General features: G+C 54.6%; 3 protein-coding genes across 21 annotated transcripts; 1 reads left to right on the top strand and 2 right to left on the bottom strand.

The window, feature by feature from the left end:
* Positions 1-202: 202 nt before the first annotated feature.
* GNGT2 (G protein subunit gamma transducin 2) lies at positions 203-3,913 on the bottom strand. 3 transcript variants are annotated; one of them, XM_036879749.2, is made up of 3 exons: positions 3,819-3,913; positions 1,740-1,829; positions 203-1,342 (listed from the first exon to the last, which is right to left on the bottom strand). In XM_036879749.2, the coding sequence occupies exons 1-3, from the start codon at positions 3,885-3,887 to the stop codon at positions 1,217-1,219; spliced, it is 285 nt and encodes a 94-aa protein (XP_036735644.1). In that variant the 5' UTR covers positions 3,888-3,913; the 3' UTR covers positions 203-1,216. The 3 variants fall into 3 exon arrangements, with proteins under 3 accessions (XP_036735644.1, XP_036735645.1, XP_036735646.1); XM_036879750.2 differs by having other exon boundaries at positions 3,723-3,904; XM_036879751.2 differs by lacking the exon at positions 3,819-3,913 and adding an exon at positions 2,595-2,719.
* Positions 3,914-4,096: 183 nt separating this feature from the next.
* ABI3 (ABI family member 3) lies at positions 4,097-13,499 on the top strand. 2 transcript variants are annotated; one of them, XM_036879634.2, is made up of 8 exons: positions 4,103-4,503; positions 8,491-8,658; positions 9,661-9,837; positions 11,191-11,276; positions 11,451-11,546; positions 11,735-11,889; positions 12,391-12,522; positions 12,873-13,499. In XM_036879634.2, the coding sequence occupies exons 1-8, from the start codon at positions 4,387-4,389 to the stop codon at positions 13,034-13,036; spliced, it is 1,095 nt and encodes a 364-aa protein (XP_036735529.2). In that variant the 5' UTR covers positions 4,103-4,386; the 3' UTR covers positions 13,037-13,499. The 2 variants fall into 2 exon arrangements, with proteins under 2 accessions (XP_036735530.2, XP_036735529.2); XM_036879635.2 differs by lacking the exon at positions 8,491-8,658 and having other exon boundaries at positions 4,097-4,503.
* Positions 13,500-13,657: 158 nt separating this feature from the next.
* On the bottom strand, positions 13,658-20,490 carry PHOSPHO1 (phosphoethanolamine/phosphocholine phosphatase 1). 16 transcript variants are annotated; one of them, XM_036879637.2, is made up of 5 exons: positions 20,247-20,458; positions 19,745-19,894; positions 19,058-19,150; positions 17,084-18,855; positions 13,658-15,415 (listed from the first exon to the last, which is right to left on the bottom strand). In XM_036879637.2, exon 5 carries the CDS (start codon positions 15,406-15,408, stop codon positions 14,536-14,538), a length of 873 nt encoding a protein of 290 aa, XP_036735532.2. In that variant the 5' UTR covers positions 15,409-15,415; positions 17,084-18,855; positions 19,058-19,150; positions 19,745-19,894; positions 20,247-20,458; the 3' UTR covers positions 13,658-14,535. The 16 variants fall into 16 exon arrangements, with proteins under 16 accessions (XP_036735532.2, XP_057357367.1, XP_057357364.1 ...); XM_057501384.1 differs by having other exon boundaries at positions 13,658-15,294; XM_057501381.1 differs by having other exon boundaries at positions 17,084-18,629.
* Positions 20,491-22,334: the final 1,844 nt, after the last annotated feature.

Here is a 22,334-nt window from a genome sequence, read left to right as displayed (position 1 = left end):
TTGTTTTTCTCATATCTATGCCTCTGTTTATATTGCCCTTCAACCAGATTTGCCATGCATCCTTCTATTTACAACTTAACCATTTAGGACTCAGCTCCAGGTATCACCTCCTTCTGAGGCCACCTGACTTTCTCCCAGGATGCAACACACCCATTCAGCTGGAGTAGGTTAGCCCTGCTATGGGTCCCCCTCACTCCCCACAAAGGCCCACTAATGTGTCATATCACAGGTGTCTTTCTGTGGTTCCTTTAAACAGTTATCTCCTTGCTAACAAGGCCCAGAATCAATCTCCTCCTTCATTGTACCCCAAGTCCTTAGCAGGATCCACCCTACTTCTGCTAATCAAAGTCTCTCCCTCCGTGCTTAAATGCCTCCATAGGCTTCCTACTGCAATGAGGGTTAAGAAGAAAGTTTTAAACTGAGCTCACAGCAAGCCCCTTTCAGGCCTGACCCCATCTCCCTCTCTGGCCTCATGCCTTACCTCTGCCAGCTCGGCCCCCCACCACCACTGCAGTGCTTCACCATGACCTTGTTCCGTACCGTGGACACCAGTCTGCAAGGTGCTCCTACACCACCTTGATTTTCCTTTCCCTGTAGCAGCGCTTACTGCATTGATTGTGAGAATTTTGTTCCGTCTTCTCTGCTAAGTTCCATGTTAGTTTGGCTCACTCTTCTAGGGCCCAGCACACAGCAGTGCCCAAGTCATATTAATAAATCATGACAGCATGACTTTACAAACTCTTCTTGTCATCAGGCCATCTAGGGTGATCTAAATGACTAGGAGGAGGACTATGTGAGATGGAGAGAAAAGACACCCCAACTCAACCCCAACTACTCTGAATGGGAAGGCTGGTTCCTAGGAGGGAAGTGGAGGGGAAAACGGGAGGGGTTCGGAGGAGTAAGGGCTGCCCTCGGGGAACTCAGGGTTTTACAGGCTCTTCAGGCCCCAGCCCCAGCGGCCGAGCCAGGGAAGCTTTCCTCAGAGTGTTAGCGAGTGCAGTCAGCAGTGACGCAGCAAGTGGAGGAGGGAATGGGGGAGAAGGGCTGAAAGCGGGCTTGGGGAATGGATTCACAATGCATGAGCCAGGTAGCTTTAATTATTCTGTGCCCTAGAGAAAGTGGAAACTCACTGGTTCCCTGGATTTCCCAGAACACTGGTTCTTGGTGAGGAGTGGGACTAAGGGGAAGACATTCAGGGTGCCAGGCTCTGGTGCCATCAGCTTATCATACAAGTGCCTTTCTCCTTGAAGGGGTTCTTGTCCTCAGGGATGCCTTTGAGAAGAGGGTTGTTTCCTGCTTGGGCCTCCACATAATCTTTGATCTCCTTTCCTGTCTTGGAAATCTGTGAGAAAACAAAGTGTTTCCAGTTCTTGTTTGTTGCTCAGGGTCCATGATTTTGGTCAGTTCCAGAAAACAGGCTCCGGGCAGGGTACGGAGAGAGGCCGGAGAGGAGAAGGGACAGGCAGGTGTGGGCGGGGTGTGAGTTCCTTGACAAGAACCACAGAGCCTGCCTCTTACCTCCGAGGGACACTGGGCCGAGCCCAGCCCGAGACAGGGCTGGACACTAAGGCTTTCTCCCCAGCACCTCCACAGGGTCAAACCCCAGCCTCCTTCTGCATCCTACCCCAGCCCAGAGGCACCTCCCGCTCCTTCTACTGCCCCAGAGAGGCCCACCGCCCCGCTGCCCATCACTTCCTCCTCCGTCTCCACAAGGACCAGGAAGAGGCAGGGGTGCTCACTGGAGTCCTTGGGTTCTTCACTTCCTTCCTCAGCTGCTCCACCTCCATCCTCAACAGCTCCTTCTCACCGAGCTCCTGGGCCATCCTGCCCTGAAGAGACCCGGTTCCAGAGAGGATAACACAGCCGGGATTGCAAATCTCCTGGGCCCTCCAGCTCCCTCCTGTGCAGGCTCCACACCTCAACATCTCCCCTTTCCCTGGCCGTGCCCCCAGGTCCAGGCCCCTCATCACCATATAGTCACTGCCTCCACCTATCCCTGCCTGGTCACGGGCGAGGCTCAGGGGGGAGCATGCTCTCAGTCAGTCGGGGAGGCACAATCACTGCCCCTGGATAAGGACCTGCCTACTGAGGAAACAGGAGTCAGAGCATGGAGAAAGGAAAGGAGTTTCTTTCAGTGAGAAAACAGTTATTTTTCCACATAAGGACACAGGTGGAAGTTTTGTGTCCAGGACGCTCCAGGTCCATCAGGACAGAGGGTATTCTAGGGGTTAAGGGAAGGGCTCTGGAGTCTCCCAGCCCCGAGCTCTCCTGCTTACAAGCAGTGTGGACTTCGGCAAGTCACTCAACCTCCTTGAGCGTTAGTGTTACCCATCTGCAAAATAGGTACAATAAAGCACCTCTCTTATCCGATTATAGTGAGGACTAGGAAAGTAATGCATATAAAATATTTTAATACACTACCTGGCATATAATGAACATTAATACATGTATTATTTATTATTATAGTTACTAGTATCAACATCCTCTTCCTCCCCCTCCTCCATCACTACAGGGTTGCAGGAAGGCCTGCCTGGTGCCTAACCTCAATAATTCTAAGACTAGATTCCAGCCCATGCAAACTCAGCCCCTCTCACCTGCCAAGAAAAAGTGCTCACTTCACTTGTCCCCGATTCAGACAAGATGGTGTTTGAGCCTCCTAGCTCCTCATCAGCTCAGTCTTTAGCTAAAGCAGATGGTCTGGAAGCCAAAAGCTCTGATGCCTAAGCTGCTCATAGGCTCAAGATTCTAAGCCCATCCACCACCAGCCTGAGCCCCCAAGCCCTCCCCCTGCCGCCAGAGCACACACCCTGCCCCCTGCGTCTGCCCCAAGCCTCTGGTTTACAGCCGGTTCTCACCCTCCAGCCCTACATGTTCACCTCCCCCTGCCTTCTCTTCCAAGCCCTACCTGCAGCCTGCTCTGAGGCTGTTCTTCCCAGTGAGGTAAGTCCTAGGCCAGCTCCCAGCTTCTCTCCATGAGTCACCCAACAGTTTCACTTTCCAAAGTTCTCCTAACTCAGTCTTCATTCATTCATTCAACAAAAATGCACTCCCCTCAGGATGCTGGGCCCGTTAGCACTTGGGGCCATGCCCACCTCCCACACCTGTAAGCATGTTTCTTTGCCTCCATGCCTCCCTCTGAGATGCGAGTGTGGGTCTCCCTCATGAGTCCCAGAGCACAGGGCCCACATCCTGATCTTTCTCTTGCTCTCCTCCCAGGGCCACTCAAGGGCTATGCCGTTTAACAGGCACTGAGCTCCTGGTCAGGCTGACTCCTGTCCAATGGCATGGGGACCCTCTCGAGGAACAGATGCTTAGGGGACCAGTAAGGTCAGTGAGGCATCCTCTTTTTCTCCTGCCTCTAGGATAACAGACTGGGTGGTGGGAGGAGCTGGGAGGAGACCCGGAGTCCATCCTAACTTCCCCTGCTCCAGGACCTGCGTCCACTGACAGCTGTGAGCTCTAAGAATCTGAGATCAGGACAGGACCCTGGAGGTCAGCGAGTGCAACTCCCATGTTAATGTAGGAAATAGAGCCCATATCTCCTGAGACTGGCATGGTGACCTGTCCACTGCTGCTTCCTAAAACTGACCAGTTAATCTGGAACTTTAACTTGATCCAGGTGCTTCTCAAAGTTAAATCCTTCCTGTTGTCTAAGCTGCTCTCCTCATACTACATTTGGTCTTCATCTAGTCCTGCCCGCATCAGACACAGAGCATGCATACCACGTCTTCATTGCGTAGAAGCCTTTGGAGGCTTGGTAACACTTTTCAGGCCACCTCTGCTTGTATCTTCCTAGTGCCCAAGCTGATTCCTCTTACTGCTGCATTGGCTGTTTTCCATAATTGCTGTTCCACCACCATGCAGCCCTCAGCGTGACTGGCCTCCATATCCCATGCACCCTCCACTTCCCTGTCCCTTGGTGACTCATCCCTGAGCTTCCCAAGGAAGCCCCCACCCTCTGCCCTTTCCTCCCCTTCCATCAGTGGAAAATCCATCTCCACCCCCCCAGAGCAGGCCTGCCCCCTTCCTCCTCAGTCTTCCACCCCATCCCCCCACGGAACAGTTTCCTCTCCAAGCCCAGGGAGCAATCAGATGCCCCGACCTGGGTTTCCTCTGCTGGGAGGGACTGGGGGGCTTGTCCCCCAAAAGGGCCCCCGGCTTCCCCCTTCCTCTGGGCAGGGGACAGAGAGGCACAGGCCCAGGGAGCAGGGACTGACTTCCTCTTGTCCCGGAATGAGCATGCCTGCCCTTTGCAAGCAGGTTCAGGTCTCTCGCGCAGAGGAAACCAAAAGTGGTGAGAGGGAGGGAAGGCCAGCGACCAATCAAGGGCAGGGTGAGGCTCAAAACTAGCGGGCTCCCTGGGGAGCCCGCCAGAGGCTGTGGGCCATGGCGGAGCTGCAGCAGCTGCAGGAGTTTGAGATCCCCACGGGCCGGGAGGCCCTGCGGGGCAACCATAGCGCCCTGCTGCGGGTCGCCGACTACTGTGAGGACAACTACGTGCAGGTAGGTGGAGTGGGCACAGGCCCGACACTAGCCCTTCGAGGGACCGGAGCCCACCCCAGGGCAGGGCTGTGGGAACCGGCCCGACAGGTACTTGTCTGGGGCCTGTGGAGGTCCTCCCACTGCACTCCCACTTCCTCCCAGACCCCCAGACGTTCACCCCGACCCCAGGCCACCCGAGCCCAGCTGTGCTCCTCTCTCTCCCCGTGTCACATAGATGTCCGTCCTGTGATGGGGCCTCACCCTGGCTGTCTCCCTCTGGGACTCGCACTCAAATATAGAGGCCCAGAGACTTGTCCTCACACAATGTTGACACCATCACTCCATTTTCAGACTGCAGAAGAACTTCTCAAAGTTTGTAGGGAACTTGTAATGGACCAGGGAAATAATTCTTTCTCTGATATTTGAGAGTGGAGAGACCTCAGGCTAGGCAGGGTTAAAGAGACAGGGTCTGATGCAGAGGCAGGAGATGGATGACATGACTGCTGGGAGCAGGCTACCCCCAAAAGTGGCATTTTAGAACCATTTTCTAAATCGTGTGGTTGTCCCAGGACTATGGATGTAGATTTCTGGATCAAGGGATGAGGGGTGAGGGAAACTTAACAATGTGTGAGCACTTCTGTTATTTCATTAATTTTCATAACCACCTTGTGAGACAAGTATTGTTATTATTCTTATTTCATAGATGAAGAAAATAGTGGAGGGAGGTGAGGTGACTTGTCCAAGGTCACACAGGTTGGACCCAGCAGAGCTGGGCATCAGCCCAGGTCCCCTGGCTTCTGAAGCCAGGCTCTTGCCCTTCCACCTTTCCCTTTCTTGACTGGCTGTATGACTTTAAGACAGTTTATTTGCACTGGGAGGTGCAGGGACCTCCCAGCTCAGTAGGAGTGTTGAAAATAATAACACAAGGAGCAAGTGCTTATGGGAAAATTAAATAGAGTTTATGATAATAACAGTTATCTGCACCCTCACTTTAGACAGGCAGGTTGCCACATCGCCTCTTTTATTCCTCACTCCAGTCCTGTGATGTGGGGACACTCCCACTTCACAATTGGGAGACTGAGATTTGGAAAGGTTACTTCACTTTTCCAAGGTCTCTGAACTAGTGACAAATCTGGATTCAAACCCATAACTGACTCCAAAGCCCATCCTCAAACCTCCGATGGAAAATGCTGCCCCCAGTATAATTTCTGTCTGTGTAGATGTTGAATGACTTGTAGATGAGCTGGGATGTGGCTTGGAAACCAGCTCGGTTCCCAAAGCTCTGGAAGCACGCTCCTCCTATCCACAGGGATGGAAACACTCCCTCCTGGTCCTTCAGTGCTTCTGCGCATCCCGAAGCACTTCCAGATGGGTTCTCATTTGCACCCAATTTGCACACAGGATTTGGGTCTACAAAGACCTGAGTCCAATTTCCAACTCCACTATAGTCAGCTACAGGACCTGGGGCATTTCTCCTCTGATTCTTCTACCTTCCTTCCCTGAAGGCAGTCACATGGGTTAAGTGGGAAATGTGTTGAAGCCTTTAGCCCAGTACCTGCCCCTAAAGAAGAGCAGGAAAAATGGCAGCTATTACCATTGCTATTATTGTTATTATTATTATTATCATTCATCAGAAGAATGAAAGGCATGTATAGGAAATAAGATTCTAGTGAGGTGAAGCTGTCTTTGCTAAAACACCCAGGGTGTTGGAAGCTCTGACCCAGATCAGAAGCCCTGGGCTCCTGCTTCCTTCATGCAGAACACTGACTACTTGACCAGACAACCAGTTACCCTTCCTGGCCTGTCTGAATATCTGGGGAACAAATGCTTAGGAAGGATTTGGATGACTTCTCAGAACTGCTCTTAAACAAGGCCTGGTTCCCACGCCCTCTGTCACGCCCCCACCTGTCTCTCTCCACCCCAACCAGGTGTCAGGAAACCCGTGGGGAATGGGGGAGGGCAGGCTGGGGTCACCTGCAGCATTCTTTGTCAGGGTCCATTGAGTTTACAGACAGGGTAATTTGCATGACACACAGGCAGTCAGCCATGATGTTGGATCCCAGACCCTGTCCCTCCAGACCTAATTTTGGGCCAAGACCAAAGCCAGGGGTCAAGAGGTTTCCAGGTTCTAGCTTCCCAGAGTTGGACCCAAGCAGACATTTTTCCTGTTTGGGCTGACAATTCCACATGCCAGTCCAGGGAGGAGACAGTATAGAAGAGGTGAGCTGAGAAATCTGGCTGAAGACCAAACGAGTAGGCACTGCCCCATTCTAGGCCTTTGTTTCCTCACCTATTAAAGGGAGGTCTTAAATTAGAACAAGACCTGCCATCCTTTCTGGTTAACATCTGGGTTGATTTCTGTGCCTTTTCAAGGCTGTTGGTTATATATGCCGATGAGATGTAAATCATATGCAGATAAGCACCTCTTTTCCACTGTGAGAATAGAAAGGCAGGGAGGGCTTGTGAGGCAAGTATTGTCTTTACTTGACAAGACCATAGGAAGGGCTGTCCGGAAGGTTCTGGGCCTGCTCTTTGACTCTGGCCTGGCTCAGGCTACATCGGAGGCACCCAGGTCTCCCTCAGCACCCTGTTCTGATAGGTTCTGGGTCTCCAGTGACATGCTCTAGGAGCACCCAAAGGTCCTTGGCAAGGAGACCCCATGGTGCAGCCTTGCCTGGCAGCGCATTTGCCCAGACTTGCCCTGGACTCACCCCTGCCCCTTGGAGCCTAGAGTGCAGAACTCCATCAGATGAGGAAGCTGCCTGGGGAACCAAATGGCCAGAGGAGTTTACCCCAGCACCCATGGTGTTGTCTGGGACTGAAAACAAATCTCTTCTGTTTTCAGCCACTCCCTGCCCACCCCTCCACCACTGAGGTCAGCACCTGGCACTGTGCCTGGCATGCAGTAGGAAGATGCCCAGCAAGTGTTTGGGTTTGCATTCAGTCTGTTAGTTAACTCACAAATCTACATTTATTAAGCATCATCTGTGTGTTGGGCACTATTCCAGGATAGGATACAGAATAAAACAGACAAGTTCCCTGCCCTCCCACTGCTTATATTTTTATGTGTGTGTGTTGGGTGGGGAGGGATATAATAATAAAGTAATTTAGATAACTTGGTTGTGTTAAGTGCTATGAAGAAAAGAGGGCAGTGTAAATATGATAGAATCAATACAGAAGTGGGCTGAAGGAAATCTTAGGATGGTGAGGAGGAAGGTATCTCTGAGGAGCATATAATAAGAAGGATTCTAGAAATAAGTACAGCAAATGCAAAGGCCCTGAGGTAGAAACAATCTTAGCTTGATCAGGAACAGAAACCCAATAGCCAATGTGGTAGGGGTAGTGGTAGGGAGTGAGGGTGAAGAGGAGAGCAGGATCCAGCCCTGTGTGGACCTATCTAGGCCATGGTAACAAGTTTGGATTTTATTCTCAGTGTATTGGGAAGCTCCTGGAGGGAATGAACGAATGAAGGCACTCTCCTTCAGGCCTCAGTTCCCTTAAAATGGACCAGATCATTGGTTCTGAAGCACCAACATGTGCACTAGAGCTAAACAAGGAGCACAAAAGTCACCCAGGGAGCTTTTAAAGGCACAGATCTGTCAGCCTCACTCCCCGGATATCGTGGTTAGACAATGGAATGGGGACCTCACATTGGTTGGTTGGTTTTTTAGTTTGAAAATATCTTCTCCAGCAAGTCCTTCCTTCCACTTGTCTTCTATTCTTCACCCTTTACACCCAAGGTCCTCAGGAGGGTAGTAGGGTCTTGCCTCTTTGAGGAGTGGTTTCTTTCCCTCTCCTGGTACCCATTCTCCAGGGCTGCAAATTTGCTTTCCTAAAGTCCAGAGTCTGTCATACTACATTATTCTTATGGAAACCACCTCAAACATCTAAGGGTTTCTGCTTGCTCCCTATTCAGTCCCTACCTTCCCTATTCCCTCTCCCATCCTGCCTGCCCAGCCGAGGATCCAGTGCAAGGTGCAGGCCTCAGACCAGGGCTGTGTTTTTCAGGCCACAGACAAGCGGAAGGCACTAGAGGAGACAATGGCCTTTACCACTCAGGCACTGGCCAGTGTGGCCTACCAGGTAGGCAACCTGGCCGGGCACACACTGCGTATGTTGGACCTGCAGGCAGCTGCCCTGCGGCAGGTGGAAGCCCGTGTGAGCACTGTGGGGCAGGTAAGCAGTGTGGGAAAGCCTCTTGCATCAGCTTCCAACTCTTTGCCCCACTTGAACACTTTTTCCATCAAAACTAGTCTTTCCTGCCCACCTTCAAATGCCTGGCTCCTCCACAGATGCTTGGCACTTTCCCAGCATTGGAGCCCCCTTTCCTCTGTGGCTGAGTCTCAGTGCTAGGCCTTGCCACTCCATCAGAGTAAAATTCACTGAAGGCAGAACTCTTGTCTCTGAATCCTGCCCTGTCCGGCAGAAAAGCAGCCTCTACCAATCACTGTAGCCGCACAGTTCAAGAAAGAGGCCAGTGGTTCCAGCTTCCATCTAACCACAGGCAATGACTTCATAAATGTCCTAGACCCAGAGTGCTTGCTCGGCAAGGTCATCTTCAGCCCTGGCAGTATCACCGCGGCCGTCCAGTGCCCCCCGCCCATCTAGCACCCACACCCTCCTTCTTCCTTCCTGGATCCTTGGCCAAGGAATCGCCCCATCAACCACACGCATGGGCCCGTCTACACGTTGGCCCAGCCTGTGCATCACTGCCTGCTCAGCGTGGGGGGTGGCTTTTCCTCTCGCCAGCAGACCTGAGTTCCCAGCCTCTCATTGTAGGTTTCTGCACAGAACATTCCAAGAACAATTAATTCACTGACTTGTCTCCCAGAAGCTCATCCAGCCACCTCCACATTAGCCCGTTCTGAGCCAGCCCAGTGCTTGTCTCTTCCTGGCATCCCCTGGGATGCTGTATTCTCTTTTCCTCTGGTTCCTGTTCGCTAATAATAACCCTCATTCTCTTCCACCAGGAAGTTGCTGCAAAGTGGTTCCATCCTCCCCTGGCAATTCTTTTACTAAATGCCATGTGGCCTCAGGGACAAAACTCATTTTGTCTCTGGATCTCACTGCCTCCCATGGTCCCTGATCCCTACCCCAAAGTCTCCACCCTCTTCATTCCTTCAGGGGAAGGGTGCTGTACAGAAGCCACCCGCTGTCACTTCCAATCCTGTCATGCAGATGGTGAACATGCACATGGAGAAGGTGGCCCGAAGGGAGATCGGAACCTTGGCCACTGTCCAGCGGCTGCCCCCGGGCCAGAAAGTCATTGCCCCGGAGAGCCTACCTCCCCTCACGCCCTACTACCGGAGACCCCTCAACTTCGGTTGCCTGGATGACATTGGCCATGGGATCAAGGTAGAGAGAGGGGGCCCCTCCTCATTCTCCATGAACCACCCCCTTCTGCCTTGGTTCCCATCTTTCTAGGCCCCCAGTTCTCTTCCACATCCATGTTCTTGTCCCAACCCTCAACCCGTCTTTCCTCAGTCCCTGAAGCCGTCACCCTAGGAGGCCCCCTATCCCCACATCCTCCTTAGAGAAGCCCCCCTCCGCCTCCTTGGAAGTGGTGCATAACCCTTCTATCCCTGTCCTTTACCCTGTACTGAGATGATCTGCTGAGCCACCCCACCCCCATCCCGCTGGTGCTGGGTGAGGGTGTGAAGGGGAAGAGACGGGTAGGAGGGTGTCAGGGTGAGCATGAGAACGGCTCCCAGCCACATGAGAACAGCAACTTCCTCTGTCTGGAGGTTTGAGGTCACTGCACTGAGCAGTCACCCCAGAGATGCTGTTGGGTGGGGAGGGAAGGGATGCAGCCACTCAAAAGGGACATGATGAAGACAGGAGCATAAGGCTGGTATTTTCTTCTCTATCTCATTCTGAGAGGTGGGAACAGACACACACTCCCATCCCATTTTGTCAAAGTCCTGTCCCCACACTCCAACATTCCAGATTAAAGTTCCCCTGTATCTAAATGATCCCTTGAGATCCTTAACACACATCTCCAAAAAAGGAGGAAACTATACTTCCTCCTTCAGGGAGGAAGCCTTCCCAGGCTTCCACCCCAGTAAGTTCTTCCTATTGTCCAACTTCAGTTCTCTATGCTTCAGCTCAAGTCCCTTTTTCCTTGTGCCCGGTGGAGCAGAGGACATCACTCCCCATGTCCCCACTCTTGGGGAGACTCAGTAACAGAGGTGCTCTCTTGCATGTGGTTTTGCACCTTGCCGTTGGTATGCTCTCTTCTAAATGTTCTGCTTCTCTCTGCCCTGGGCTCCCCAAAGCCATTTCCACAGGCCTATAAAAATGACAGGTGGGTATTTCCAAACGTGATGGTCCTCTCCTTTTCCCACCACCTTCTCAGTCCTGTGCTGGGTTTGGGGCCTTTCAGAGTTAAGGCCCACCAAGCTGGATGCTGAGATGCTCTGGGAGAGGGGTGGGGATGGTGGGCCATGCAGAGGAAGTGGCCCTCAGACCGCTTCTATGGTCACAGGTTTCCGTGGGGCTTGTGGCCAACTTGCGGCCCAGGCAGTGTGCAGGAGGGGATGGGGTGGGGGTGGGGGTGGGAGTGGGAAGTGGAAGTGGGAACTCACTGTGCCTGCACCCTCCCTCCCAGTTCTCGGCCTTCCCTCACCCATTTCCTCTCTGGGATGACGGGGGTTTTTGCAGGGCCCCCATAAATGCCAGCCCCTGCCCTCTGTCCCCCTACCCCCGCAGGATCTCAGCACACAGCTGTCGCGCACTGGAACCCTGTCTCGAAAGAGCATCAAGGCGCCTGCCCCACCTGCCTCCGCCACCCTGGGGTGAGGCCTTGCTCAGACCCAAAGCAGCCCTACGCCATCCTGAAACTCTGCTCGTCCACCCTCACCTCCAAGCTAGGCGCCACACTTCCTCCTCCGCCGGCTGTCCCCCTCCTCCCCGCACCGACCCCGCCGAAGCCTTCCTCCTCCTGACGGCATCCTCCCCTCCGCCCCTAGGAGACCGCCTCGCATCCCGGAGCCGGTGCAGCTCCCCGTCGTGCCCGACGGCAAACTCTCCGCCGCCTCGTCTGCCTCTTCCCTGGCCTCGGCCGGGTGAGCCCAAGCAGAAGTGGGGACCAGCCATAAGGGGAGCTGGTGGTGGTAGTGGGGAACTCTCCTGCCAGCTGTCACGTGACTGCTGGGGTTAAGGGCTGGGGATAACAGAGCGGCACCTGCTGAAGGACGCCGTTAGGGAAGGTGCCCCCCCAAACTAGCTGAGCCCCACTTTCTCTGGTCTTTAGCAGCGCAGACGGTGTCGGTGGGGTCCCGCAGACCAAGGGGCAAGCTGCACACCCAGCCCCACCCCTCCCCAGCTCCCTGGCGCCACCTGCTCCACCAGCCACCGACGCCTTCCGGCTGCCCCCTGCGCTGGAGGACCTGGCCCCGCCCCTGCCGGGTAAGGAGCTCCGCCCTCTCCTAGCTCCCCTGCGGGGTCGCTTTCTCACCTTCAACCCAGCCCACCCCTGTTGGATCTAACAGGCCAGTCTCAGCTGAAGGCTTGGTCCAAGTTGGCAAGTAACAGGAAAGGTAGAGGACCAGGCCCCGTGTTTGAAGCTTCTCATCCATTTTCTCACCCGTAACCACCCGGAGAATATTCCTACTCTCATTTAACAGATGAAGCTGAGGCTAAGCGGTCACATTAAATGACTTGCCCGAGAGTCACTCAGCTAAGTGGTAGTCAGCCTACCCTGCTCTGTTCAACGGTTTCATGTTTGCTGAGCACCTACTGAGCTTTAGAGGCATTGTGGAAAGATCAGGATGGGGGAGGGCTGGGGGAAGGTGACATACAATGAGGGGATCCTGGTGCCCTGCTCTTGATCCCTGAAGTTCCCAGGGGAAACTGGAGGGGGTTCCCTGTGCCACACTTGCAGCCTTTCTGCTTTCCCTCCCACCCCAGAGCTGCCCCCACCCCTGGACCTGCCACCTCCTCCAACCCTGGATGCAGATGAATTGGAGCTGCCACCTCTGCCCCCACCAGGCTTTGGGCCAGAGGAGCCCAGCTGGGTGCCCCCTGCATACTTAGAAAAAGGTATCTGCTTCCCCGGACTTAAGGGCACCATATCCCAGGACCAAGGTTCCCCCAACCCTTCAACCCCAGAGCCATTCTCCCCTCCCTCCGGAGGTGTGAGCCTGCTGGCTGTTCACTCCCCACATGCATTTTCTGATGAACTGAGCCAAACAGGAAGAGAGGCAGCTGGCCTGGCATTAAATGTTAACTCAGCTGGGGAGGAGTCCCCAAGGGCTTTGGAGAAGGCACTCCCTGCTCTACTCCCTGCAGCCTTCTCCCCTAGATGCTCCCTTGAACCCAGAATGTGGGCCCCGGGGATCCCCACAGTTGGGGCAGGAGGCTTATCTCCCTGGCACTTTCTCCTCCTGCAGTGGTGACACTGTACCCATACACCCGCCAGAAGGACAACGAGCTCTCTTTCTCTGAGGGTACCATCATCTGTATCACCCGCCGCTACTCTGATGGCTGGTGTGAGGGTGTCAGCTCCGAGGGGACTGGATTCTTCCCAGGGAATTATGTGGAGCCCAGCTGCTGACCCAGGCACTGCCTGGAGTGAGCCTCTTGAGCCCCAGGCCAAGGCCAGCTCCACAAAGCTGGACTAAGCCTGCGCGCCTGTTGGACTGGGAGCTGTGTCTGCCCCTTCCTCTCACTGCAGTGGGAGGGGGTCCTGGAGAGGAGGTACACGGAATCCTGCTAAAGACAGCAAAGAACTGGAAGCCAAGGAGTTTGATGATTTTGACCAAGGACGACCCCTACTCCATGCAGGATGGGGGCTCCAGCTGCAAATGCCAACTTTGAATAAAACTCTGACCTCCTGAAGATTGGCCTGCAGGGCTAGAGGGCCAGAGGACTGAAAGGCATCCCAGCACTAAGGCTCCTGCTAATTGAGTCCCACTCTGTCTGCTCCTAGCAGCAATCTCTCACCCACCTTTTTGGTCCTCCTTAGGTGTTCTCTGCACTAGACCCCCTGATGCCCCCTTACAACTGACTGCACCTTGCTTTCACTTGTTGGTCGCTGTATTACCTGTTTAGTTTTGGTTCCTCAAGCTGGGTATTCCTCCAAGATGGGGACCAACTCCCTCACTGAAGTAGGACTCTCTGAGGGCAGAGATCACCTCACCCCTCAGGCTGCGGCGCGAGAGACCTCAGTCACCTCTTCCCCCTTCACCTCCTTTATAAGCTCTGAAACACCAAGGGGGAGGCTTCGACATCATGGCTTTCTGTTCCAGACGTGAGGGAGGGAGTGCAGAGGGCCCAGACCGCGGGGCGACTTTGGTTAAGTCCCTGATCTTTTGCTGCATAGACGAGATGGGGTGAGAGTAGACACCATCGCATGCTGCGAGGTCCCTGTCTGGTTCCCGAGCAGGACCGTTGCTACCTCACTACACCACCAGGAGGCAACTGCTCCCTCTGGCTTTTTTTCCTCTGGGGTTGCTGGCGAAGTGGGTGGGGAAAGACAGGCAAGAAAAGGGGTGTAGGGTGTACCTTGCTGTAGGACTAGGGTGTAGTTTGCTGTAGGACTATGTTCGGGGCTGTCGGTGGAGAGCATCATCTCTCCCTGCAGAGAGACGGCGCACGTGGGGAGGACTTCAAGACCTGAATCCCCTTGATAGAAGACTGGGGCAGGGAGGTTACGTGGCCCAAGGCAGCAGTTAAAGCAGTGGGAGATCTTCCTTTCCTCCCCTGCCAGGGAACCCCTTCCTCCCAGTTCAGAGGACAAGGTTTCTGGAAACACTGCTACCTTCCCAGGTATGCACACCACATTAGTGGGGCCGGACTCAGAATTTAACTGCAGGGGAATGTGAGGAGGCAGCAGAGCTGGGTTAACTGCATAGATAAGGACTCCCTCCCCCAACCTCCAGTGGACGAGCCCTAAACTCTAGAAAGTCCCGGAGGGACATACCAGAGTTAAAGGGAAAGGAGTAATAAAACTAGGTTTGTCTTTCCTATCTACCTCCACCTCTTGCCCCTCCCGCCGCAGCCCTCGCCCCTTCTCCACTCGGGCTCCCTGGCGCCCTCTGCAGGAAGCCGTTCTCAGCACGTCTTCAGCACCTGTTGGAGATGCAGGCGCACTTCGGTGGCGGTTTCCCAGGGCACCACGCTGGCGTGGAAGGAGCTGGGCTCGGACTTCTGCGCCTCCTGTACAAGGCGGTGCATGGGATAGCCGCGGCGCGGGAAGGCCACGTCGCCGCCCGCCAGCAGACCCATGGGGCAGAAGTCGTTGGCACCGTCGCCCACATAGAAAAGGCGCTCGAAGTGCACGCCCTCATGGGCCCGCTCACGCAGGTAGTCGCTGAGCGCCTTGTGCTTACACATGTTGGCAGGGCAGCGTGCGCAGCTGTGCGTATGGAAGGGCCGCAGCGCCAGCAGCCCACGCGCGTCAGGCCCCGACGGGTTGCTGAGGATGCGGCGAAACAGGCCCTGGTGGCCAGCAGCGCGCAGCGCGCTCTCCACGCCAAAGGTGTTGGCATCCGAGATGAGAATGACCTCGAAACAGTCACCCTGCTTAGCCACAAACTGCAGCAGGTCGCCCATGCCAGGCGACAGTGGGATAGCCTCATAGATTGCGCGCAGGTCCCGCGGCCGCACGCCCTGCTCGCCCAGGTACTGGAAGACGCGCTGCATGTACTCGTTATAAAAGCCTTCGCGGTAGGTGGCGCGCAGGCTCTCGGGCAGCCGCTGGCCCGGCGCCGCACGCACGATCGAGTCGTCGCTGTTTTCGTCCACGATAGTCTCGTCAAAGTCGAAGGTCAGGAGAAAGCGCGGCGCGCCCTGCGCAGCCATCCCGCCGTCCTGGGAGCAGGGGGGAGAAGAGCAGGAGGAGGAGGGAGCAAGCGAGAGGAGGCGCGGCGGGAGCCGGCCGGGGAGAGGCGGGTTAGCGGGCCCCTGCCAGAGGCGCTGGCACATCCGAGACCTGAGGAGGACCCAAGGTTGGTTAAGCTGGGCGGGGTACCCAACGCCGCCGCCCCCACTCCCAGCCTCCCCTGCCACCCCCTGGGCACCTCCAGTAAACTGGGCTGGGATTTATCCTCGGAGGACCATCCTCCTCCTGAACCCAGTGAAGGACTTTCTTGGCACCTGTTTCTGCTAATCCAGGGCCATCGGGACTTGACAAGGATCAGCTTAAAAGAGGGAAAGAACAGCTTCTAAGTGGCCACCCATTTGGAGAGGTTTCTGGACTAGACCTGAAAACTTCCAGTGGCTCCTGTCGTCGGTGTAGATAAAGGAAGGGTGGAGGGACCTCTCACTCCCTTCTTTCCTGACAGTCAAGGGAAGCTACCCATTCACCCAACTGGAGTGGGTAAGCAGCCTCCTCATTCCCCTTTTGGGCCACACCCAACCAGTGGGACTGTGGAGGGTAAGAAGGAGCCAGGCTCCAGGGAAGACTTGATGGCTTCTTCCAAGGCATGTGCACAATGTGCATCAGGTCCTTCGGCCTGGAGAGGAGCTGAGTGCCAGGCCTGGAGAGTTAGATGTACTGGCCAGAGAACTGGATTTTAGCTCTTGGAATAACCAGGTAGGTCGATGGACCACACAAGACCTAGCAAAGCTCTGGGAACTGCGTCCAGCTAGATGGCCCTCAGCAGGGGTCCAGGGTGGGGACCCAGCTTCTCCTGGGAGTTTTAGGGCTCTATGCTGACAGCTCATCACTAATCACTTGCCATCTCCCCAGGAGGAACACATCAGGAAGTGGAGTTTTTGCCAGAGTCCGAAGCAAGCAGGCAGCAGGAGCAGCAGGGGGCCTTGGGGAGGTAGTAGCCACATGCACCAGGCCACGACATACCTGGGAGACAGGTAAGGGAAGAGAGCAGAGGAAGAGGGAACATGGTGGGGATAAGGAGGCAGCGGTGGGCAAGGAGGGCTGGAGAAAGTCATGCTCCGGGAGCTGGGATGGGAGACAGACCGGACAGAAACAGAGCAGGGGTGGGGAGTTCCCGGAAGTGCGAATTTGGGCTAATTATGCTGACAGGGGACATGGGAGAGCATGAGGTTTAACAGGGCAAGAATGAGGGCACAAAGAAAAGCAATAAAATGGCAATAGCAGAGGCCCTCTGCAACTTTGCCTGCTAGCATGTGTGTGTGACAGACGGGTAGGGTGAGCAGATCAAGTAGCTGCAGAATATCCAGTACACGGCCTCTCTCCCGCTCGGCCTCCCACCCCACTTAGCTGAGGCAGAACCACTCCTCTTTCTGGTTTCTACCTAAACCCTTCTCTGGCATCCCCGTGGTGTTTATGGCCTGCCACTCCTTGTGAAATAGAAGTCCAAGCTCCAAATATCAGAGCTGGGATTTGAACATGGCTATCTACCTCCCTAAGAGACCTGTCTCTTTGACCTCATCCCTAGAGTCACCCTGGTCTCACTAAAATCCACCTGGGTATCTCAGTGGCCCAGTATCCCTGGAGTAGAGGACATAAAGCATCAGGACCCCATAACAGGGATGGAAGCTTCCAGGAATTAGTGGAGATTCAGTAGAGGAGGGAGCAAGACTGAAAGGGGCTAGCTAGGGCTCCTCCCACCCCATGATCGGAATGTGGGGGCTGAGACTTCATCGTAAGAGATCCCTGGAGGGACACACTTACCCTAGACAGGCATCGGAGGCCAGCAACTGGAAAACACCCACTCATTGTTGGTACATCACCCTGGGCACCACCTGTAGGGACTCTTTTGGCCTCCAACTGTTGTCCAGAGCTCCTGATAAAACCACACAAGGTCTGTCTGAGGGTGCCCAGCCAGCTGGCTTTGTTTCCACCACTAATGCCCACCTGGTTCAATCCACTCTGCTGAGCCCCAGGAACCTCTCCCAGGGGCTTAGTAAAAACAACCCCTCAGATGGGCATAGACCACAGAGCCCTTGCTAGGCTTCCTCTTAACAATCCTGTACAATGCTGGAGATTACAGATGATGATATTGCAGCCCTAGAGAGGTTAGCTGACTTGCTCAAAGGTCACCCACTAGAAGTGGCAGAGAGATCTCAAAACCAGATCTCAGAGTCTTGAGACCATTGATTTTTTTCCTCTATGATCAACTGCTCTTTTCTTGCATATAGTATGTCATAGTTGACAAATCCCCTTCCCTCATACTCTCACTGCTCATCACAGTCCCATGAATTCAGCACCTGAGAAGGGCTCAGAGTGGTTACATAACTTGCCCTAGGCCAGACTGCTTCCATGGAGCAGAGCCTGGTTCATGAACATTTGCTCACAGCCTTGCCTGCCCTCTGCCCTCAAAAGGGAAGGGGCTGATGACCAGGCTCACTGTGTCACAGCTGGGGTGCTGGGACCACTGGGCACACGGATGATCTGGGACTGGCTTCCTGGTGCTTTCAGTGGCTGGCAGTCAGCTAGGAGTTAGGTTGAAATTTCTGCTGGACTTTGCTGCCTGGCTTTGGAGACAGGGCTTGGCTTTGTGGGGGCTTCACCAGCCCAGTTACAAAGGAAGCTACCTACAGCCCCCAGTGCTTCCCCATGCCCCACCCAACTCCCCCACCCTCAAGTTAAATGAGAGACTGGAGGCACAGAAGACCCATCTGGAAAGATTAAGAGCCAGGAGACCAGACTGGGAAGGAGCAAAGGTCTGGCTAGCTGCTGCCCTCTGGTGGTGACAGTGGGTGACACTGGAAACCCCTCTGACTTTGTCAAGGTGACACTTTCCCCAGACCATCCCACCACAGACTGAAGAAGCTATTGTCCCCAAGACAGAGACTGGGACATCCCAGGGGCAGGGCACAGGTGGGAGGGAGGGGCTTTATCACTCTCCATCTTCAGGTACTCTATCCCTCCCACTCTCTGAGCACACCTTCACTAAACCCTTTCAGTAGGGATGAATGCGGGTCTCAGCCTTTCCCTAAGAACGTTAAATCTAGGAGTTCGGACAAGTGGCAGAAGCTGAATTGGGCAATGGGCAAAGAGAGGGAAAGGGTTGGGAGAGGCGACACAGTTCAGGGAGATGGGAGAGAAGGGGAGGGAAACACAGAGGATGAGGGAGTGGCATGCTTCGGAGGGTGAGAGGGCTGTCCCCAGGCCCTATCTGGAGGGAGTTCCAGCCTTCCAAAATCCTGGCTGGTATCACATGTCTGCGCTGGGGCCAGATGAGTCTGAAGAGAAAGGTCAGGGGATGCCACTTCCACTGTAAAAGCAAACACGGACAGACACGTTCTGTGTACGTGGAGAAACAAGGGTCTCCGGCATCCACCCAGAGACCAACTGTCATCCCACAGAAAAGGGGCTCCTTATTTTGCTTTTGTTTCTTTTTCTTCTTTTTTAAAAAATTTGGTGGAATATTCCACTGATTTTTTATCATGCTCAGAACTTCTCATTTCTCATAGCAAAAGGCACAGTTGCATTCTTTTCATCTAATAATAGTATAAAATGACATTGGTTAAACATTTATTGTCTGTTAAGTTACCCTTATTTCTTTAAGTCTCCAAAGCAGGTCTCTTCTCCTGGAAACAGACAAGGCTGTACAATGATACCCCACCCCTAACCCACTGTAGTCAGAAGGACCCTGGGCCCCATTGGAACCTTTGTGCCATGACTTTAAAAAAGGTTACTCACCTCTGGCAGCTCTGTCCTAAGTAGTCAAATCCTTCTGTGGTCACCAAAACTGTGCCTCAGAGAAAAGGGGGACAGGAGCCCAGCTTCTGCAGGCTAGAGCAGAGGGTAGAGAATGGTTTCTTTAGAGTGACAGGGAGTCCATTTATAGTGCCATTGAAAAGCGGTGCCTGCCTCCTGATTCCTCCTGGGATCACCACTTCCTCCCTGCTTCCTCCTACCTTTTACACAGATGCTTAAATGACATCTGTGGGAATGAGGTGGGAGCATCCCCTGGGACTTAGGGAGGAGGGTCTTTGGCAGGCCCTAAGTTTGAAATTCTCCCCATAATGGATAGATGGAGCCCACAGGACAACTTTCTACAGAAAATGTACAGAATAAGGATGGAAGGCAGTGAGGACCCCAGAGACATCACAGTAACAAGCCCTCTGTCCAGGGCCAGGTCGCCTTGTATCAATCACTAGAAATCAGACTCTGCCTCTAAACTGGTTCTCCCCCTCCCCCAGACAGCACTCCCAACTTCACCAGAGTCTCTTCCTTGCTCACCACTGTCAACAGCAAATAGGAAAAACAGAGGCCCAGAGAGGTCAAGCTAACATCCTGGGGGTCACACAGCATCAGAATCAGGGTTGGAACCCAGGGGTGTCTGGTGCCTTTTGGGAACACTGCAGCCAGAGCTTCCCTAATGACCCTGGAGACCGCCTTCAGCTGTGAGCTTGCTATCCTGGCTGGCTGGGGGCGATGACCAGTGAGGAAGCTGGGACCAGGAGTCACCTCTAGGCTCACCCTGCCGGGGTGAACAAGCTAGGAGGGGATCCACACTGGGCAGGGAGGTGGCAGCTGCGGGCGGAGTTGGGGGAAAAGATATTTTTAGAGGTGGCTGGAAAGCAGGCACTCTGGCACACCCCCAGCTGGCGGAGCTCCGCTCTAATGCGGGGCGGGAGGTGTGCAGCTTGGGGAACCCAGGGGACTCGTGGGTAACGGGGAGTAAGGGGGCACGGATTCCTTCGCGTTGCCGAGTCGGGGTCGGAGGGTACCGGGCACCACGTTTCTGGGGTAGGAGAAAGAAGACTCATTCTTCCACTCCAGGGATTCCCCAACTGGCACGATTAAGGAGCACCCTCAAACTCCCATAGCCCCACCCCACACTGGGACCCCAGCCCTCCCCTACCTTGGGGAGCCCAGGACTCACGAGAGGAGCGGCAGTGGCACAAGTCTGTCCCGGCTGAGTTTGGAGTGTGAAGAGTGGGGAGAGGGGCTAGCTGAGGTATTTGGGAGCAGGATGGGGCAGAGGGTGCTTACGGGAATTGGAGGGGACGCGGTGTCTTTTATCCACCCCCGGATATCTGGGCTCCGGCTCACGAGTCCCTCCAGTCCCGAGGGGCCATGGATGGTGTGCGTCTCGGCGGTCCCCTCCACTTGCCCCCCATCCCCCCGGCCGCCGCCGCGTCCCCTTTAAATGCCCGGCAGCCGGAGCCCAAGCCGCGGCTGGTGCTGCGGCTGCCGCAGCACCCGGGCCCACCGCAGTCGCCGGACGTCACAAGCGACTGTCCAATCACAGCGACGCCGGTGCACATCAAAGGGGCGGGCCGCCTGTGGGCCACGCCTTCTGGCTGTCCTGGAGGCTCCCAGAGCGCCAGCAAGGGTGGGATTGGGCGCATGGGGGAGAGGAGCGCATCCCTCCAGAGGAGCGTGGGTGGGGGGGCCTAGTTACAGCGTGTGGCGGTCTCAACGTGCGTCCCGCCCACACTCCTAGAAGTGCCAAGGCCGGGGACGTCCTCAGCCGCTACCTTCTGGGCTCTGATCCCTGAGAGCTGCAGAAATCAACACCTCCAGCCCTCATTCGGTTCTTGCTCCTAAGCCCGGTGGTAGGTGCCGGCTGAAGCCGCGTAGGCAAAGCCGTTTCTCTCCCCCGTGCGCGTAGCTAGGTGCCGTCTACCCTCCAGGCGCAGCCACAGCGCCCTGCCCCTTGGGATCCTTCTCCCGTTACAGGTTACAGGGGATTGCCGAGAAAGGGACTCTTCCGCTCCACTACACTGTCAGCAGAGTCGGAGAAGGAACTGTGTCTCTTTGCAAGTAGTGTTATAAGTAAGAAACCCACTTTCTCCTCTGCTTCTGAGTCCGTTCCTAGCCACCCACGGCCGCTCTTCAGCCGTCCCGGCCTGATGGTGTGAAGGAGAAATTATGTTCAGAGAGGACAGAGGTGAAACTTAATTTGCTAAGAACACATTGTGAACGGTGCTATACTGAATCGCTGCACTTAAGGTTGAATGTTCTCAACAGGAGCAATTACTTTCCGGAGTTCAAACTCAGGCGCAGCTGATTCACAGGGTCACAAAGGGGCTGTGTGGGTGGGAAGACTGCAGGCTTGGCTCTTAACATCAGTCCTGCCTAAGCCTCCAACTGCTTCGCTCCTTGAAGAGAGCCAGCAAATGCAAAGGCTGTAAGTGATCTGGAAGGTGGTGGGCCTGGAAACCAGAGGGAGTGAAGGGGACAAGGAATTACCCTAATCTCGGAGCAAGGGGCTGGGGGTGCATTAATGAACAGGACAAATGTGTGCCATATTTCCACATATGCCAAGGAGAATGAACGCTCCAAAACTGCAAGCCTGATGCTTAAAACTGGTGACAGGAACTCCCACTGACCCAGCTCCTTAAACTGGCCTGCTGCTCCACTCCATACCTCTGTCGGCACTCCTCACCCTTGTTCCGAATCTCCAGCACACCCTGCTCTTTGCTTGGGATGTCCCTCCTCAGGAATACACCCACCCCAATTGCTGGGCAAGCTCAGCCTTGACATCGTCTCTTGTCCTGTTAAACATTCTGAGGCTCCTTTAATTACCCTGATTGTGTGTGTGTTCTGCCAGAGCATGTAGTAGGTGCTGTCAGTATTTTTCCATATGTCAATTCATGAAATCCTCACCACCCTCTGAAGTGGGTTCAGGACTCATTTTACTCCTGGGAAATTAAGGCACAAAGAATTGAGCTCACCCAGGGTCAAGAATGGTAGAGCAGCTGGTAGGACTTACGACCTGGTTGCCTTAACCATTACCCGCACTGTCCCTCTCATTCAGTGTCTGCGATCTTCCCCTCCTGTAGGCAATGTGAGGGCAGAGACCACATTTGTCTTCTGTATGAACGTTCCCCTAGTCCCTAGCATAGAGATCCTGGCACACAGTAGGCCTTGGATGTTTGTTGACCGAAGCAAGTGCCCTGTTGTGTTCAGCTGCTAGTGCTCCAAGTGTGTTCCCTCATTATTATCTAGCACTACCTCCATCTTA

The sequence above is a fragment of the Manis pentadactyla genome, chromosome 4, assembly GCF_030020395.1.
Source record: "Manis pentadactyla isolate mManPen7 chromosome 4, mManPen7.hap1, whole genome shotgun sequence".
Classification (NCBI taxonomy): Eukaryota; Metazoa; Chordata; class Mammalia; order Pholidota; family Manidae; genus Manis; species Manis pentadactyla.
The sequence above is the reverse complement of the archived record's forward strand: the minus strand, read 5'-3'. Positions and strand labels throughout refer to the sequence as shown.